The sequence below is a fragment of the Ischnura elegans genome, chromosome 9 (genome assembly GCF_921293095.1).
Source record: "Ischnura elegans chromosome 9, ioIscEleg1.1, whole genome shotgun sequence".
Lineage (NCBI taxonomy): Eukaryota > Metazoa > Arthropoda > Insecta > Odonata > Coenagrionidae > Ischnura > Ischnura elegans.
In genome coordinates, this window is record NC_060254.1 from 62,589,743 (window position 1) to 62,610,887 (window position 21,145).

General features: G+C 35.0%; 2 protein-coding genes across 6 annotated transcripts in view; both read left to right on the plus strand.

Moving 5' to 3' along the window:
• LOC124165438 (serine/arginine repetitive matrix protein 2-like) overlaps window positions 1-3,671 on the plus strand; it is a 38,697-nt gene extending 35,026 nt beyond the window's left edge. For both annotated transcript variants that reach the window (XM_046542847.1, XM_046542848.1), the window contains exons 12-14: window positions 664-750; window positions 1,869-1,984; window positions 2,460-3,671. In XM_046542847.1, coding sequence (XP_046398803.1) covers window positions 664-750; window positions 1,869-1,984; window positions 2,460-2,600 — 344 coding nt within the window. In that variant the 3' untranslated portion in view covers window positions 2,601-3,671. The remainder of the gene's footprint in view (window positions 1-663; window positions 751-1,868; window positions 1,985-2,459) is intronic.
• Window positions 3,672-9,988: 6,317 nt separating this feature from the next.
• LOC124165865 (myocyte-specific enhancer factor 2) overlaps window positions 9,989-21,145 on the plus strand; it is a 261,927-nt gene continuing 250,770 nt past the window's right edge. For 2 of the 4 annotated variants that reach the window (XM_046543393.1, XM_046543400.1), the window contains exons 1-2: window positions 10,635-10,738; window positions 11,444-11,524. The gene's annotated coding sequence lies outside the window, so the exon portion shown is untranslated. Of the gene's footprint in view, window positions 10,072-10,634; window positions 10,739-10,822; window positions 10,962-11,443; window positions 11,525-21,145 lie in introns of those variants that run through there. The other 2 variants (XM_046543395.1, XM_046543394.1) reach the window with 2 other exon arrangements.

The following is a 21,145-nucleotide window of genomic DNA, read 5'->3' on the forward strand; positions in this document are numbered from 1 at the left end:
TGATGTTGGAGTGAAATATGTATGGCCTTTCTTCATCTATCAACACTACTCCAATGCCGCTAGCCAGTAGCTGCTTGGTATCTCTTAGTATGCTCTCTTGCCTCCCTATCTCAAGGGCAGATGCTTTAAAGTTCAGCACAGCAGAGCTAGAGTAGAATTTCTATCCACCGAAGAACCGAAGCTATCGAAGTCTCATTGCACTGATAGGACATTGCTATTGATCCGTCCAAACATTTTAGATGAGACATAATTTATAAAACTTGTAATAATATAATGTTAATTATGATAACCATGGTAATTATTGACTTTGTACTCTTTCACTATTTTTTATTACTTGATCTCAATTTATTTCATCGGTTACTAATAATTTTCATGATATATCTTGAAAATGATGTGGAACCATTGAATTTCATTGAGATTGCGTAATGAGGTGTGGAAGTGTACAAAATTTATAATTTCTGTGGCTGTTTTGACTACATTCAATAAAGGAACCCTATTTCTTTTTCAACTTTTTTCCAGATTTACATATATTCTAGTACTTAAAAAAATTCTTTATCATATTTAAATCCAGTAAGTTTATTCAATGATAGATTTTTAAGAGGTGTTCAATATTTTTGCAAATTAATTTTTTTTTTAAACTAAAGTAAGATTTTCCATTTGCAGGCTTGGTGTCTCAAGAAGAATTGCATCGCCATACTAATGTGCATCGCCGTGGGCATGTGGCTCGATCACATTCACGCCATTCGTTTGGTAAATATCAATTTCTTGCTTGGGAATTTTGTCACAGATTGAATACAATAAAATTCAAGGCTTGGCAAGTCACTTTTACAGTTCCCCAAATAATTTCAAGCTCAGGCCCTTTAGCAAATTTTTGAAAAAACCAACCCTCTTATTGATTTTGGAGTGGTAGAGTTCATATCGGCATCAAAGTAATGAAGCTATCCATTGTAGGTATGACTATCGTTAGTTAACATAAAATTGTAATGCAGTGCTGCATGCTGTAGGATAACTACACTTTTTTATTCCCAATCTGGGTCTAATATATTCTTTTTTTGGTGGAAATATTGCCTGCAATACTGGACAGGCATTCACTGAAAACAATAGTGGTCGATGTTGATTTTGAAGCATTGTGCAAGATATGCTTGGAGCACAGTTTACGTACTGCAGAGCATCAGGGTCATTAGTGAAACTCTCCCAACTTTCGACGGCATCATCCATTAATTTGTTATAACTTGTGAGTCTGTTCAAAATATATTGTGTTCTGAAATGTAGCTTCAATTGTTACTATAATTGACAACTTATTCGCATGCTTATTTCCATGATTTTCGATTAAAATTTTATTTTTCTCACGAAAATAATGTAAATGAAATTAGGCTTCCATGTGAATAAAATGCAAAACATCTGATGCTTACCTTTTGCAGAAAAATAAAATTTTCATTGAAAATCATGGAAATAATGGTGAACAGCAGGCTTTTGTTTGATGAAAGGTAGAAACTCAGGATGAGTTGGTTCTTAAATTTTTTCGGTTCTCCCTCATCGGTTTTCAGTTCTCGATACTCATTTCTAAGGATGAACTCTTATTATCTGAATTGATGGCAAATTTAAATGAACAACCACCGGAATGGAATAGGAGTAATTTCACTAAAGACGTAAATTAGCAGGAAAGCTCTGTAAATAAAACTGGTGTGGTAGTGACCCATGTAGCTTTTGGACACCTATGTTTTAAATTGTTTATAAGTGTCTTTGATATTAATGGGAGTTGCGATGAATAATGTATTCCTTCTTATAATTAGAAATTTGATGTGCATTTTTGTTTGCTATATCAATATCACTAATGAAAAATTATATGTTTCTTTTTGTTGTTTCAGGGAAGCATCCAGTGTCTGTCCTAGTTGAAATTTGCTCAAAAAGGAGGTGGAAAGTTCCACATTTCCAGCTAGTATTTGAAAGCGGGCCAGATCATAAGAAAAGCTTTTTGTTCAAGGTAATTACTCATAAATCATCATGTAGCTACTACTTTGTGGAAGAAACAAAATTGATATGTGTGACACCAGGGTTTTATTATAATTTAGTTATACATGTTTATGTCAAAAATTTAATAATTAAGTTCCAAAACTTTGCAATCCATTTCCATCTCTGCAATCCATATCTATCCTTGATGTTAATTAACATCCAATGTGTGCAGTGAAGGAATGATGACCTTGGTTGAATTAATGATAGGCCTTGTACGACACATTTGTTTGACAAGATTAAATTTCTGACTTTTTATAAATTAAAAAAAGTTAGCGCTGAGTAATTAATTATTATTAATCATCCAACTAAGTATTCACTTAAAGATGGTGTAAAAAATTGAAAGTATGTTATTGCTTTCTCCTATTCATATTTTCCTATTTTTCGTGGATTTATGTGGTTATGTTATGTTATTTGAAGCTTTATTCTGAGTATTATTCAAATTTCAGGCAATTGTAAATGGTGTTGAGTACTTGCCGCCAGCTCCAAGTCCCAACAAAAAGCAAGCAAAAGCCCATGCTGCATCCATTTGTTTACAAGCTATTGGTGTATATCCTCCCTCCATGGGATATGAGGGTGCATGTGTTTGAATTTTTATGGTGTCAATGCTGTTGATGTAAATAAAAATTTTAAATTTAGCGTTGTGTTAGTAATGAAAAAAAAAGCTCCCTCAAACCCATAGTGTCTATCGTTTTATTTTTTAAACCTTTAATGTGTGTGACACGTGCACTCCGGTAAATGAATGGAGTACAAAGTACTTTGAATTAGTATTCTGTCATGTAACTTCTTTCACTCTAATTCACACTATAACTTTTTTTTTAGTGTGGGTCTCACACGTTTGATCTTAGATGTTTACAGCATAATTTGTGACTTTCATATGTTCATTTGGTGGTTGTGACAGTAATTTTTTGTGCTACATTTACTCTTCCAGTAATTTCAACTTTTACTGTAACTATAAATTTACTCTTCCCCTACATATATTCTTTTAAGCTGTGTAAGTAGAAAGGAATACAATAATTAATTGCCCACATTAATCAGTTCACAATTCGTGCCTTGTTTTTTTTAAGAAGTGGCTTGAATAATTCTTTATTACTTTAATTATAAAGTCTACCTTTTTATCCCTGAAAACAAATCTCTCTGCTGGAAAATGTTTCTTTATTGAAAATTTACTTTTGGCATTACTCATCTGTAAAGGACATTTATTGTTACAAGCATAATTTTTTTGTGTGTTACATATATTAAAAGCTTGTATTAAGTAATCTATTCATGTCTTGGACATATTCTGTTACACGTCTGATATTGGGCATCAACTGTAATTCTTAATTTTAAAAGTTTCCTTCATGTAAAGGTTGTGACATGTTCGACTATCCAACTGTTTCATTATTAAACTCGCCAAGTATGAAGTTTCGATTCTCTGGTGTATTATTACATTCGATTTGGTGCTACTATTGTTGTGTAATGACATCTCTTTGAGTTAATTATTATAAAATAATTGTTAACATATTATCAAAGATGGATTTATGTTTGTTCCACAATTTGTACATATTTTGAACAGAATAGTTGTAATACCTAATTATAAATTAGGTAAGGACTGAAAATCAAATGTTGTTTCTCTGTTACTGTGTATACTTTGAATGTAATAGATGCTTTTTTTAAGAAAACTAAAGCATTGTTATTTTATATTTTGTTCGTAACTGTACTTTTGCTTGCAAAACATTTCCTTAGAATTAAGGCTTGAGTAAATATTCATGGTTTTCGTCGATTATATTTCTCCCTATTATCAGTGTATGTATAATTACTTTATTGAAATTTGGTTGTACAAAAGGTAATTTTCCTGGTTATATCATCCTATGGTATTGCTTATACCTTTTGTTGATCTATTTTTCTTTGAAAAATTTAATAGTCATGGATTAGATGCACTTAATTGACTGCCTAGATTGGATAAAAGGATGATATGTACTCTTTGTTAAAAGAGTGAAAATGTTAGGCTTGATGAACTGGGAAATTTCAAATGCTTAAGATTTAATTCCTTAGAAATGTACTTAATTTTTTTATTTATGATTTGTTTAACTTTGAGCACATTGTCAAAACTAGGTAGATCAGCAGATTGGATTAACTGCCTTAGGTACAATAGTCTCCCTTGGGAGTTCTATTTTGTGGTGCGTACATGAAGAAATTCCATAATTAGCATGTATGTTTTTGTATATTGATTGTTAGTACTTTTTCTGTCAGTGTCTTAGTTTCCAGACTTGTTTTCATACATGGTACCACAATACAATGTAATTTTGAATCAATAAAGATATTTTATACATGCAATGCCTGGTACATAGTGACTACCGGAATCTAGAACCATATCTGAATTTTTTTATTATCATACAATATTTATCCAATGCAGATGCAATGTATCAAAAAATTATTTGTCCCTAGCATGAGGTAAATGAAAGTTCAATAGAATGTGAGAATACATATTTTAATGCATTTGAAATCATTTACTTAAAATTACTTAAATACATATACAAAAAAAAATATGTATAACTGTTCATCTAAGAACAAAATCAAATGACTCACCGATGAAACCGTACATGGGTGGATTTAGGGGCATAGGGCATGTGGCCCCCTCTCTCCATCCCCCCCACAGATGCTTAAAAGACAGACAAGATGCCGGCCTCAATGGCAATGGGGTATAGTCCTCACCTGCCAAATAGGAGGTCGCAGGTTCGAGTCCTGCCTGGGTAAAGTACCACTATGTAGGGCATAGTTGTTTGTGTGTGTTAAATTGTTAACAAGTTAATTACCCTGATGTAAAAGGCTCCGTAGAGCTGTTTTTGGTGGTATGGAAATAAATAAGATTTTTAATATGGTTACCCTTACTTTTGTTATGTGTATCACAGAACCGCTATCATTTAATTTCATATGAATAACTTTCATATTAAAATGAAGAGAATATTTCACGCAGTAATTTTTTTTATGTAGTTTTTATGATCTCAAATATGAGGAGACTGTTTGCCGGTCAGCCCCTTGTGCTTCCCCTTCCCTCCCCCCCCAGAATAAAAATCCTGGATCTGACCTTGTAACCATATACATACTTTATATTCCAATTTTTATCTACCAAGGTACCAGTGTGTACATTTGTATTTGAAAATCCAGGTATATACACAAGAATGAAAGAATTTAGATCTGATAGGAATTGCAGAAAGAAGACGGGTGCCGATTGGAATAAGTATCTGAAAGATTAAGAAGTGGAAGACTGGAGGAAAACTATATTTAGGATAAGTGGACATCCATCTGCCGTAGGAAAGCATAGTGTGTCATACGAAGGCTCCATAAGCATTTGGTAATTTGAGATTGTGCTGGGTTTTGCCTTTTTTTAGACTTAATTCTCATGCACTACCTTAATTTTCTTCATGAAAAGGGTAGGAGAGAAATGAAATCATGAGCAATGCAAAATCATTCCATACTGAGAGACCTTCAGGTAGAGGCATAGCCAGGGTGGGGGGTCCGGACCCTCCCAAAATATAAAAACACAATTATTTTCCTTCATAAAAGAAATACTGAAAAATCATAAATTTAAAAAATACTTCTTTGACAAATGAAGTCTTTTTGATTATGAAAAGTGTTAAAATTAGTTTAAAAACTGTTACCTAGCATCCTATTTTTCAAAAATTTTCCCCCTTGGTTTTGGACCCCCCCCCCCGAATGAGTTTCCTGGTTATGCTACTGCCTTCAGGACTTAATAATTGAAAGAAAAAGCAATCATAATTAATCAGGAATAATTTTAGAATTTCCAACATAAATACTTCATTTAGCAGTACGGGGAAGATGGTTGGGCTGATTCAAAGGTGAAGAGTGCATTCCATGGGGGCAAATGATCAGTTGCTTGTTTAAAGAGGATAAAGGTAGAGAGATTACCCAAGTAACATTGACCGTTGGGCCTCGGTTGGGGAACCGTAGTCACGGTTGGCTCATTGTGGGTGGATATGCCTACCAAATTCCACTGTTGGCCCAACGCAGATATTGTTCGTCGGCCCAACGAAACCGTTTATGCTGTTGGCCCAACGGAAATCCCCAACGATGGCCCTACGAAATGGATTATCATTGGGCCACTGTTGGGACATCATAACATTATAGTACGATTGCATAAGTTGCAGGATACGGTTCACATGGTTCCCTAGCAACCTAACAACCAAAACTTGTTTGGTTGTTAGGGATTGCTTTTATATGTTAATCATTCACTATGTCTTTGTGATAGCAGTTAAATAAAATAAGTCGAGTGCTTCTAACAAAAATAAGGCATTGACCTCATTTGGTAAGTCTTACAAAACTGGCATTCCTAAAATCATGTTACCTTAAACAGATAGTTTCGTGGAATTTTAACTTTTCATCATTAATTTAGATAGATCGATATGTATATTTTTTCAGATTGTGGCATATCTAGTACAAGTGGAAGTTTTAATGAAAACAGTGTTTCAATGGACAAAGTAAGTGATTTAGTCCTCTCTGAAGAGAATGAGATTGAATTTGTAGGAGTAAACCTAAATAACAACTGCACAATTATTATTTTATGGAAAATACATCAACTATATTATACTCAATCAGTGTTTCTGTGATTCCTATTAATATCCCTAAATCTTGCACTTATTAATCCAATTAAGTAAAATGGGCTAAACTTAACAATTTCGTTACCGAAGACCAGAGAATAGGAATTGTGAAGGCAATTGAATCAAATAACTCAGGGGTGTACATCTTGCAGTGCGACATGTTTGAAATTAAGGAGGATTTCTTTGAATTACCTCTTAGAAGTGGTACCATTGGTATATTTGTAGTAAAAAAATTAGTACCTGGATGCAAATTGCACAGTCCACCCAGATTTTATCTAAGTGTGTTTTGTTGCCCTACAAAGAAGATGGACAGTTTTTGTGTGTGCCATATTGTAATATGGAAAGGTGCTGTTGAAATTTTCCTAATTTTGTCCTAATAAAAAGTGTCCTAATTTGTGAAAATAAAAGTTGGGGACCTTCTGAACTGATATTGATTTTTTGTTTTCCACTTTTAACCACTGTAACCTTACTTTGTCCTATAGCATTGATTGTTAATGTATTTAATTTCATTTTGATTTATCGGGAGTTAAAGGTAAAGATTCTATCTATGTACCGGTATCATATCAAGTGAGAAGGTAAATTAATTTAACTCTCATTCTATAAAAATGAGGAATACCAGTAAAATATAGCTTTCGTTGGGAAACGGATGGCAGAATTGAAAAGGGCCAACGGTGTATCGTTGGAGAGGGGTTGGCCTATAGTTGGGAATACGAAGGCCCGACTGTAATGCTCTGTTGGCCCATCGTTGGTTGGGATACGGTTGGCGAGGTGGCCAAATCATACCATGGGCCAACCGCTGTGTCCCACCATCTGCCAACAGAGGGCCAACCAAAAATGTTACTTGGGTAGGTTGTGAGGATGCGATGGAGTCTCTTAATTTCATCTTTTTATGTGATTTTGGGAACATTATTTGGACCTGAGGAGGGTATACGGGGACCACTTGCAACTGGCCACCTGGGATGAAAAGAAGTACAGGAAAGGAATTTTTTTTATTTTACCCTTCCATATTCGACATAAAGCTGGAGAGTAGAATTAGGGATTTACTGAAATAGGTGCTTGGTAGCCATAAAGGAGATGACATTACAGGATATATACTTAAAGGGAGTGGACATTGTTCGCTGCCTTGGTAATTACTTCTCATTGCAAATAATGAGTTAGGTGCAAAAGACTCCTTGCCGAGACCAGCCAATGCCCAACAATAATAAATCCAGAACGATCACAGGCTTTCCTGGAATATAGAATTGTGAAAGGTTACTAGAGATTTCTACCGGGTCAGGTTATCCAGCTTTATCTCGGCCGATGTTTTGATGTACATGAATGATCATGCCCTGATGAAGATGGGCAACTTGAACATTGAAATGTCAGCCGAGATGGGAGTTGGAGAACCTGACCCAGTCGAATTCCGAGTAACCTTCCACAAATGATAAATCCAAATGACAGCATATTATTTAAGCCAGAGTATAGGGTATAGCTAGTTCTGATTGGAGGTATTGTCAGCTGCAGTTTGGTAGTCCCTGGAAATTTGACTTGGTGGCTTATTTGACAGTCCTTGCTTGAGTCAATCAACCCTTGAGTTGAAAGACTGTGCAAGTAAGCTGACATGTCCTAAGCTTGATGTCCTTCACCTCAGTCTGGAGGACTTGACAGTCCAATGAAGGAAATACTTAGAAAAGAAGTGGAAGGGGATAAAAAAATGTGACAGCTTTGGAAAGTATCCCTCAAGGATTTGTGGTAGCGAAGAAGTTTGATTTTCAGCATTCATCTGGCTTATTCAGTAACCTGCTAATTGCCTCAGTTACTGAACAATGTTCATGCTAGTTATCTATTGTTTTTTGATACCACATCTATATAACCGACAATTTTGGTGTGTAAGACATCATAGGTCTTCCATTACTCAATTGCTATGATTGTATGCGTTTCACAAAATGCCTTCAGGCTTCTACCCTATTTTCTAAAACATTATCTCCACAAAGCTTCCTGCTGCTCAACTCCTTGGATTAAATTCAGTAACAGTCACTATTGTTTCATCTCTTGAATCATTTCAAAGATATCTAGCCCCAATAGGCGTCAATATCAATCATGGTTTCACCTATCTCCCCACCATTCCAGGAGGATTTCACAATTATTTAGGTGTTCCCTGTTAATGACATAGGAAAATTTTGAAACATCAATTACTTCCCTCGGAGAAAATGGATGTGCTAGAGGGTTTGTAAATATCAATGCCACTCATTACTCACTACACACATAACAATGCCAATCTAACTTGTGTTTGAACAGGAGGCCACCTTGAACATGGAGTTACGGCAGTGAAAACAGGGCCTAAGAGTTCAATGAATGTTAACACAAAGAGTACTGGATTCTCTAGGAATTTAAAAATTACCCATTTCAACTGTTACTGAGATGAACGCAACGCAAATCCTATTATATTTAAAACATACAGTGTAGTAAATCTCACAGAGAAAGATGAACTCAATGCATTGGCTACAAATAAAGTTGCTGAATTGGACAGACCAACTCCTGTCAAACGTAGAAATAAGTCGGTCGATTCAAGTGAAAACTGTTAGGAAAACGAAAACATCGGTAGTCGTCAACACCTAAACGTCCATATTCCATCATCGAAATTCCTGCTGTAGCCTTACAAATGGACGGGATGGTGCATAGGTTTCCCCATCCAAGTGTTCCAAGGTGATTATACGCGTGGGCACATGCTTACCCTAGAGGATTGGAATGCATGTTTTACGAAGACAGATGCAGACGCTAGCGAGTTGTTTACGTCGCTGGATTTTGTTGAGGTCCTGTTCCCCACGACCAAGTACAGCATAAGGTTGAGGTGGTAAAGGTTACCGGATGGCAAGTCCCACAATTTCGTATGAAGGATAGCTGTGAGCCGATTAATATTAGCACATATCCAGGTACTTGCGGTTAATAGGTAAAAATGAAGCATAAGCACGCCTTGTCAAGCAGAAATTATAGGCACACCGTCATCACAAAAATCAAATTATCCACTCCTCTTGAGCATGAAATATAAGTTCAAATGAAGTTGCTGAGTTGGACAGACCAACTCCTGTCAAACGAAGAAATAAGTCGGTCAAAACTGAAATTCGTAGAAGATCACCGCAACTGATAACATATCATCTATATTATTGCTACAAAATCAATAACCTAAAGAAAAAGTTCTCAATTAAAACTCTTAGGCAATCAAGTCCTAACGGCGAAGTTTCATAAAACCGATTAAATAATTTTGGCACGAACTTCAAAACTCTACAGCTTGGCAACAGTGATTTACGCACAAGGTCACGGGTGCGCGACGTCGGCGATGCGAAGGTTGACAATTGCAATGATGTCATTATGATGACATCATCGGGAACTAAAGAAATTTAAACGTTTATATATCATCTGTGATTTTGCCCAGTATTGCCATCAAGAAAAGGGAGGCTGATAATTCTCTCGCTGCATTATAATGGTACGCATCGTATTGTCTTAAAACTAAATTGCACGGCAAGAAATTGTACGTAATTAGACAGCTCTACAGTAATGATAACGAAATAGATTATACTCGAACTAAATTTTGAAATTAACCAATCTAAACTACAGATAATAAAAGCCATCGAGAGAAATGTTCAAATGATAGTGTTAATGCATGGCAATCTTTAGGCACAGTTTTTACATAAATACTAATTGAAATCAGTGGGTTTCGTCTCGATAAATGGTATATGGGCCGTAATGAAAATGATGGTGCAACCAATACTTGTAAGTTGACGTCCTCCAGTGAAGCTTAACAAGTGCATAATCCGTAATTACCATGGATACGGAGTTTTATTTTGCGCCGGAAAGTTTGGCAACTCTGCATTCATCTTTGCAAAGAGGCGACACAGGCATTTATTAAATGTTTTTTTTGCATTGTATCTCACTTATGAGTTATTATTGTAAGAAACGAACCATTATGTAAAATATTTGTTAATTCTATTTTGATTTTCAAATAAAAGCCAAAATACAGTGTAAAGTAATTTGCTAATATCGATGTAAATTATTAACCGCGCAAGGATGAATGACGTCATCGGAAGTACACTTGTAAAAACTACGGTGCGGTGGCCAAGTTGCATAGTTCTGTTTGTGTTTACAGCTAACAGGTAAACATGGCTTTTTGTGATGTTATCAATTGTATAATCCGCATCAAATACGTATAGATTACGATAAATCATTTTTTTGGTGCTAGTCTGAAGAATGTTTTGCAGACCGCTTCTGACTGCTAGGTCCATCTCATGTCATGGCCTCTAAACGTATCTAAACGAGTTAGGCATGAAGTAGTAATTGCTGAATTTCGTGTGTTTGACAAGGACAGCTTGTGATTTGGTAACTGTCATTATGTTATGCACTAACCAATCAAAATATTTCATCTCCTTGATGTCTAATGTTTATATAATTCATGTTTAATAGAAGATGTCTCGTGTATGTAAATTGTGTTTTTTTATTTTATGGGAAGGTTAAATATCATTCTGTTGACGCTTATCGCTGTTGGTAAAATTATGAATCTCATTTTGCGAAATAGAAGGGTGTAAACTTAATCATAAACTCATTCCCGCGAATGCCGAGTATGTTTTCATAGTCAAGGACACAACCTAGAGTGTCATGCTCTCTGGTTTTTTGTTATCCCCTTGTGATCATCGAGGTTGTTTAATGTTGTGAATGTATGCTTCTTTGAGTACCATTACGGGTTCTTAATTATTTGATGCAGAACTATTAGCATTTAATGAAATGGTGGAAAATAACTTTTATGATATGCCTTTCCAGTAATTCCACAAAAATATTATAATATATGTATTTTATGGTTTCAGGTCTTCTGCGAGAGGAAAATCCCTCGTTTCGTGTGACGACATGAGAGTAGAGAAGTACTGACGCGAATTTTTTTACCAGAGGTTAGTGAGATACTGATCTTGCAGTAGCATGAGGTGTTTTTTTCTCCAATTTATACTACCCAAGTTTTCCTTGTGGGAGTATTGCTATCTTTGGCTGTTATCATAAGGGTGGTTTTATAAACGCAATATGCTTTAAGTGTCAGTATAGCATTCTGTAATATGCTAGATTTGTCTAACAGCATGTGATGATCATGATAAGCTCCTGGTAAAATAAAAATCATGTCAGTTGAACAGGTATATGCTTTCCTCTAGGTCCCTTTCCAGTTTAAAATCCACTCTTATTTACTATTGACAGGAGACTAAAGAGAGATTGTTTATTCCTGTCAAGCCATTATTTCTTCAAAATATCTGGCAACTTTTCGACAATCATGATATTTCTGTGTTATCTCTTATTTTTTTCAGTTCTCATTGGTAAAATGGTTTATTCAACTAGTGATTTAGATTTGATTATATTCATGCATGTAATCTACAGTTACACACCCAGAGGCCTGCATGCTTGTGAAAAATGGCATAACTTTAAGAAGCATTTCATAAATTTGTCATCCATATACAAATGCGTTGGTTTTATGGGATTTATTTTGTCACAGCGTGAAATGGTTAATCATGAGGGTTAGGGAGAGGATAGATTATTTCTTGTAAAAGTTCAGAATTGGGGAAACCTCTGCTATGAATGAAGTTACTATTCCTCAAAGAATGGTGAGCAAATTTTTGATGTTTCATCAATGCAGTAGTGCTGTCATAAGCTGTGCAATGAATTTTCATGTATACTTATTGTTGTACTCAAATGAAACATAGATACATACACTGCATGGCTTAATCTTCTGTAAACCATTGTATCCTATAATGGCATAAGAGTGAATTGTCTGATGTAATATATAATTAATTTAAAAGAATACTATTAATTGGATTCATAGTCCCTAGTCAAAATTTGTATTTGTACGATTGAAGCATACTCAATTTGCACTAGTGTGGTGTATTGTAGTAAAATATTTATTCCTATTTATCAAGTCTACTCATTGGCCCACCTAAAATTATGTTATTTTTGGTCTCAAATGTAACATTTTTTAATGCCCAGTACATTTCCTCAAGCGATTTTTCTCTCTCATAGTGATTCAACCCATAGGCTGGTTTGGATAGAGCTCACGGTAGACAAAACCATTATGCGGGATAACTTAATTTAAGGATTGGGGGCTAGTTCCTTTCCCTCGGCACCTCGACAAAATTTTGATATTGGAATCTTTTGATTGGTAGCCTAACCATGTTTCAACAAGCCCACCACAATCCTTGTGTGGTGATACATTATAAATTTGATTCAAGTGAGATATGGCTACAAAACTTCAAACTCCTTGTTGATTTATCTTAGTTTTGCATCCTATTTTTGCTTTAGCTAAAAAATATTAATATTCATGCATTCATGGTACATTATTTAATGTAGTGTATTTGGAATTAGTTTCGCAGCTAATCTTTTGAATGCTAATGAGGCAGAATGTTTGTTTAATTGGTATGGTAGTTAATCTTATTATTCCATCAAACCAAATTGTGTTTGGTCATTTAACCACCTGATGATTTGCATGAGTAGTTCTATGACAATTGATTTTTGGTGGATGCTAAAGGTGAAAAATATGACATTGTGAGGAGTTTGCTTAGAGTTATTCTGTGTGTGATATGGTGTCCTAATTTGGTTCTCAAACTGCTTTAATCATCTTAAAGGCATTTGTAATTTTAGCTGCAATTGTAGAAATTTGTTATAAAAAAGTTTGTTATACTTAATTTTTATTTTTTGGGAAATAGATGCTAGAAAGAATTTCTGTAATCTATTCCCAAAATTTTCTTAGTCATAGGGTTGGTATTTATATTTCTGGCCTAATGATTAAAAAAAAACATGTATAATAGAAATTGGATTTATTGTTTTCCAAGTATTCTTCAGGAAACTTATTAAACATTTGCATGCAATGGAACCAGCTTTTGAAATAACTTTTCTATTCCCGTTAGGATAGCTCCAAAACATTAACTTTGAATACAGCAACCTCATCTTTGGGTCTTAGAAATCGATGATCCTAATTGTAAAAAGTAAGAAAATTTCCAAATTCCTGCGATGACTTCTGGCTAACAAATGGTCATTTACCTTTCACAAATGTCCTCTTATGTCACTGTTGCAATGTGACCATTCATGCTGAAGAAAAAGGTAACCATTTGCTTAGATGTGATTTTTCCATGAGTAACTTTTGTGGGAATTAGCTCATTTTGGAAGAACCATACAGTTATAGCTGTAGACTACATATATGCCACATACCTGTTTAGAGTTATTCCTAAATTTTTATGTGCATTGCCCTATAAAGATTGAAGTTCATCATGGAATTCTTGTCTTTATAATCCACATCAAAAATTACGAAAAATAATTGTACGAAAATGTTCAGGTCTAATCCATTTTTTGTCCATGATAAATTTTTCAAGTTTTTGTAAACGACAAAATCATGAAAAATTGACATAATTTTCGAGAGAAAGGTATGATCATCTTTCCAATACAATATTTACGTTAGTGATAAGAATGGTTTAATACATTCAATGCGGGCCCGATATTCATTAAAGTCGTCAAAATCGGCCCGGCCGTTAAAATAAGAAAGAAAAATAGAGGGAGGTTTCCGTGCCTTAACTTCCGTTCAAATACAGCTTTTTACAAATGGAGCCAACAGTTCAAAAGGGGGTAGCTTGCTGAAGGCTAAACACACGATCGGAAGACTCAGAATTGGATTTTAGTCACGTACGGAGGTGGAGAAAGGGCTCCTGGCCGGACTGGCGGAGCACGTCCATTGAAGCGCTCCGTATCTCGGCTTGGACGGGACCACGTCAATTGACGTACTACACACTGAATGTGTTAAAATCGGATAAAAAAGAAGACTGTTAGAGATCAATTCTTGGATTGTGTTTGGAGAAGAAGAAAAAGAATTTCAAATGTTACCTGTCTGGGGCGCAGTTAGGAATTAAGGCTAGGGGGGGTTTCAGGCACAACTAATACTGCGGGGCTTGGGGGTATTGCATACCTGCCAGGGTAATTGGTAGGTGCGGAGGCCTTCCGCTGGAAAAAAATTGAGTTAAATGGTTCAAAATGGTGATTTTTACGGCCTTCTGAGGGATATTTAATTAATCCTCTCACTATTCTATAAGCAATATTAATCCAATCAAGTAAAATAGATATAACTTTAAAATTTCTGTTAGCTCTGTGGGGGGGAGTTTTATCCCCCAAAACCCCCCCCTCGCTGCGCCACTGTTACCTGTTGCCAAGTAACATTTACTTTTGTCAAGGCCAGAAATATGTATGGCAACCCTCTTATTTGGTGTATATGAGTGGTGGTAGAATTTTTATATTTGGCACAATATTAGTTTTATTTACATTAAAGGCATACATCTTAGTGCAGTGATTAATGTTTTCAAATTTTGTTGCAACAAGAGGATATTATAATTACGTTTTACAAAACTATTCATACATTGTTCATATTTTTGTTCGTGTTGCTTGTGGAATATTTATTTTGACTTCTCGTATAATGGTAGTTGATTCTATTTCTATTTTTTCCTGAGCACTATGTAATTTTTACTATTATTAATTCTAAAGTGATTAAAATCATTGTGATTGAAGTATGTACTCACTGAGATGATTTTATGACAAATGAAGTAATTGAAAATTGAGATTTTCATTGAAATGTTTTTATGTCATTAACTTTTTTTACAGAAGGTTTTATCATTCATAATCAGAAACAAAACATGTCTACTTTCCAAGTTCCATGAAAATTCACTAATATCCACTCTCACACACAAATTAAATGTGAGATTAGAGGTCATAATCTTCTATTAATTCTAATCCAACACTTGTGAAAGCATTGGTACGAGCAATGCTAAGTATATGACCTGCATTAATTTTATGCCTTTGGATGATAGGATCTTTGGGAATGGTGATACCAGTCACTGAGTGTGTGTTACATTATGACACATTCAATCCATAGAGAAGTAAATTCATGGAACCTTATGGATGGATATTCATGGTATTCAGCAGTTTCATAATAAAAGGAAATAATAATTGATTTTGAATTGCTTTTTTTACTTTCTCTCCATCGTAATGACTATCCTTTAGAACCTTTACAGTAAGCCCTTAATGTTTGATATCCAGTGATCTCTATTGATACGAGGTCTGTTTAAAAAGTACCCGGAATTTTTCAATTTCGCAGGTCTGGAGAGTCCGATTGCCAAAATTTTTTTTATTGTGTTGGTATACATGCCCCTAAAGTATGATAAAATTTTCAGCCATATTCACTGTTTACTTTGTCTGTGGTAGTCGCTAAGGTTCGACGTGTTTTTATGAGCTCGGCGATTTTTGCTTGTTTAAACAATGGAAGAATTGAAGAGTCAAAGAATTTGTATAAAATTTTTGGTAAAAAATGAAATAAAGTGTAACGAAGTGTGTGAAATGTTACAAAAAGCCTATGGTGAGTCTGCTATGAAAAAAACAAGTGTTTACGAGTGGTATAAGCGTTTCCAAGATGGCCGCGAAGATGTTGAAGATGACGAATGCTCCGGTCGACCCAGCACGTCAATAATCGATGAAAACGTGGAAAAAATGGTTATAAATGATCGCGGAATAACAATTAGAGAAGTTGCTGATGAAGTTGGCATTACAATTGGCTCATGTCATAACATTTTTTCAAAAGTTTTGGGCATGAAACGAGTAGCAGCAAAATTCATTCTAAAACGGCTGAATTTTGACCAAAAAAACAATGGCATGAACATCGCTCAGGAGCTGTTAAATGACGTCAACGACGATCCGAGTTTGCTTGAAAGGCTCATAACTGGTGATGAAACATGGGTGTACGGTTATGATATCGAAACCAAAGCACAATCGTCCACCTGGAAGCATTCAACGTCACCAAGAGCAAAAAAAGCACGTCAAGTTCGATCAAATGTCAAGGTTTTGCTTACTGTTTTCTTCGATTATAATGGCATAGTGCATCAAGAGTTCTTACCACAAGGTCGTACGGTTAATAAGGAGTATTACCTTGAAGTTATGCGACGTTTGCGTGAAGCAATCCGAAAAAAACACCCCGATTTAAGGAAGAAGAATTCATGGCTTTTGCACCACGATAATGCACCTGCTCACTCGTTGTTGCTTGTTCGTAATTTTTTGGCCAAAAACAATACCGTAGTCATGCCCCAACATCCATATTCACCAGATATGGCTCCGTGTGACTTTTTCCTGTTCCCAAAGCTGAAGAGACCCATGAAAGGTCGGCGTTTTTCCTCGATTGAAGAAATAAAGGCCGAATCGCTGAGAGTGCTCAAGGACATACCAAAAAGTGAATATCAAAAGTGCTTCGAAGATTGGAAAAATCGCTGGCATAAGTGTATTATATCTGGGGGGGACTACTTTGAAGGGGACCACATTGATGTAGACGAATAAATAAATATTTTTTTGAAAAAAAAAAACGAAAATTCCGGGTACTTTTTGAACAGACCTTGTACGTTGCGTACGGACGGTGAGAATTCTCGTCATTTTTTTCCCAAGCATTCCGGATGGATGACGAAGATTCTCGTCATTTAGGCGCGTCAAGTATGTTCTCAGTTGTTGTTCGTTATTAATAATGAATTGATGCATCATAACGTTTGATCGGGTAAAGTTATATGCTAAACATTAGCTTACCCCGGTACGCAACGTGTTAACACATTCTGTTACTACTTCCAAATTTTTCTGTACAAATTTGAAATGTTCATTTTTTGCTCTTTTGTGAAGAACACTAGGAATGAATTTTCAGCAATAGCATAATCTACTGAATGCATTAAAGGCATCATAAGCAAGTATGCAATGAACACAAATTAATGCACCTCGTGAGTACCTGCAGTATCTATTGAGTTTGTTTAGAGTTTGGTTAGTTATAGTTTAGGTTGCACTCAAGTGTCCAACTCCAAGGCCCCTCAAACATACTGATGTCGAGCTATGAATGCCGTGGGTACTTACTCTTAGGAACATACCTCTTTCTATTTTTGTCGGATGAGCAGTGCTGGAGTAGAATTAATTCAAATTTATCACTTCTTATTTTGGAAGTAATTTGTGTGTGCGTATAGATACGTGTAAACTTAGTGTGGAAAAGCTGTCCCCACAGAAAGAGTTTGAAGTGTTGTACATCGGTAACTACTTGTTTGAAATAAACTGGAAATGAAAGGAAATTTATTAATATGTTTCATTGGTATCATGAGAAACTCATCATTACATATAATTTTTTTTTGGGCTTAGTATGAAAAATGGTACAGTTTGGTGCTCAGAAAACTTTAATGCCTCTTTGAACGCTTTTTTTTCAAGAACCTCTGCATGTTTTGACATAAGAGTAAATGCAATGTAGTGATATTGAGGAAATGTAGCAATTACTTTCCTTTCATTTCAAGTTCATTTTCTTACCACTGATTTTATTATCCAGTGGTTTCCAAGATACAACTCTTCAACTCAGTTATCTCGGCTTAAATAAGGACAGTAGACATGTTTTGCATTTGAATGTGAAGTAGATGTCATCTGTGGAAAAAGTGTTAGTGACACAATCCCCTCTCAATGAATTTAACTCATTCGCATCCATCCCTTGAGATTTAAATCGACCGTCTGATTTAAATCAATCCATTTTCAGGTAATCTAATAGTAAGAAAAGTATTTCTAAGGCTATTTACAATGGAAAATTTTTTCTAAATAGCCACCAGATGGCAGCTGCTATTAGGTACACTATCTGGCCAAAAACTTACAAAAAAACTTGTAAGATAGCTGTAAGATCAACTGATGGATATCACTATGCATTCTGCGTACTGGTATGCTTGTAGTGTTTTTGGCTAGCTTAAGGCCACAAACAAGAACGCTTATGGGTTAATCTCTTGTTTGTGGCTAAAAAATTCTTCTCTCATGGATTATGCTAAGTACATTCCTTATATAATTACTTTTCCCACTTGTGAAATGTGCTTGTGCTCTTGATTTCTGAGTCTTACCTTGTGGTGATACAAGTTACTTGTTGGTTCATCCTGTAGTCTGTTGATGTGGATAATTTTTCCTCTAATGAGAGGGATTTTTTCCTTTTAAAAACATGTGCCAATTTTATACTAATTTTATCTTGTTAATTAACATGTAATTAGGATCCATAGTAAAATTTTTAGCTTATTTTATTTCCATATTTGTTGGGCTGGGGGTGTGAAGGTGTTGATATCCACTCTATTTATCTTATCTTTGCTGTTGTAGGTGTTGGGGCCAATGCATTAAATTTTGTACTAAATAACCTTATTTATAAGCCATAGAATAGGATTTTGATTAAATAATGCTATCATTTCATATTCCTAGTATACCTCTCAGAATATCGGTTTATTTATTATTTAAAAAAATTACATCTCTGTGTAATTACTAATGCTCAAATATTACTTAAATATCAAAGTAATTAAATATTAAATAATACTTAAACATTAAAATTATGTGTCCAAAAATTTTTATGTGTGTGTTGTGTCCAAAAATTTTTATGTGTGTGTTGTGTCCAAAAATTTTTAATTTGCCTTTAGCCATGAAACTGAAATCTCTGTGTGGCTGTAATCCATAATGCTTATCATTCAAGAGGTGGATGTTTTCCAAATCATCCTGATGATACCTTAAGTGCTGCAGCTGGAATTAATTTTTGCTATCTTATAGAGCTATTTATTTGAAAAAAACAAGGAGGAGTGTATGAATAGGGGCCAAGTGATGCGAGGAATGTCATATTCAGTTGGAAGGATAAGGCTTGTGACAAGACCAGTCTGGAGTGTGGGGTTTTATTGTGAAGAAATTGACACTGGGGAAGATGAAATAGCTCAAGACGTGGGTATGGAGGAGAAAAGAGAAAGAAAGATCTTTGGAGAGAATGAGGAATGAAGAGGTGATAATCATAGTGTTCAGGAGAGGAAACTTACAGAGGGGATAAAGATGAGACAGTTGGGATGCAGCAATAACTACTAAGAAAGGAGAGGATGCTTCAAATCACGTTGTAGTAAAGGGTTTTAGGAAAGCATGGAAGGAGGAGGAATGGTATCGGATTTATTCATAGAATGGAAGGGAACAGGCCTTAATGTAGGGAAAGAAGTTCATTATGGAAGGTGGGACAGGCTGAGGTGATTTGCAAATTGTTTCATATAAACTGGCCTTAACTAGAAAAATGCTGTCAGTAGTATTGATTGATATGGTGGCTTGTTAGGCTTTAAGAGTTCTTTGTTGTCTACTTATTGTCAGAGAGTTAATTTTTTGCAAAAAAGTAGGTTATTAATTACATTTTTTGCTTTGGTACATTCTACACATTCCTCTCTGTGGGTCTTAGCCTTGCCACAAAGCCTTGCCATCAGGGCTTTTTGGACAATATTTGATCCAGTGTGGGTGAAGTCATTATTACTGCAGTTGTATAAACTGTTAAAATTATATTGTCTGCATCTGGCAGTAAAAAGAGACGTTCTAAGCATAATAGCACTAAAAGCTATCCAGTAAATGTATTGGTAAAAGAACTGTTACATAATAATTAATGTAATTTTCAAAGAGTGTAGGGTTCTTGTATTTTATTATTCTTAACTTTTTAACCATGAGTTATTGCATTTAGTAATCAGAATACGTAAAATCATAGTTCTTTACGTAATTATCCAAATCATATCATCGTAATGATGCCAAAAATTCTTGAATTAGTTTGATTCGATTTCAGTTATCAGCCTATTTCTCACACATACTTAATTTCTCTCTTTTATGTTCATCAGTTCCATGCGTGGCATCGAAGGCCTCTCTTTGCTGTTCTTCTCATCCGCTTATTTTACAGTTTTCATCCTCCTCTGAGAATCATAGCTAATGATATGTCCAGTTAAGTTGCCCTCAAATCATGTATGAAAGGAATAAAAAAAGAGAGCATTCTACCTATTTAGACCATGGTGATCATTGGGCTTTACTATGCACTGAATGTGCCTGATATTATTGAAGAGGTCATTATATTTCAGCAAATTCCTTGGGTACTAAGAAAGATAATTAATTTCTTTTGATGGGACATGAGAAATTTTAATTAAACCATAAATAATGATAAGGATGAACATTGAAGACTTAAAAAAAGCTAAATATCATCTTAATCACCATTTGCGGAGAAGTAGTGAAGAGTTAAAAAAAATGTTAACTCGCATTGGAAACTTAATATCTGTATCCTGCTCGAGTCAAGTTATTTGCTTCTGACTGGATTCATTGCTCTCAGGTCTATATTGGAAAATTGGTTTAACGTGGGGCGTTGTTCTATGTTGATGTAATTCCATTATTAAAGATCATTGTATTTAATTATTGTAGTTTGTACATCTGTCTATGTTTATACTTGGGTCTTAGCCATTCATCTTCATTGCAATCAACTCCTTCAACCTGAATCATCCTGAATATTGGTTTTAAAATTATTTTATTCCTTCGTAAACCTTAGGTATTTGTATGTGGCTTATTTGGATGTTAGACTATGTCATTGTTGGCCCTAATCTCCAATATAGGTTTACTCATTTATATCCCTCTGTAAAAAATTGGCTGAACTCTAAAGATATGTATGAAAAGTTACTGCTATGTATCATGTTTCTCTAAAG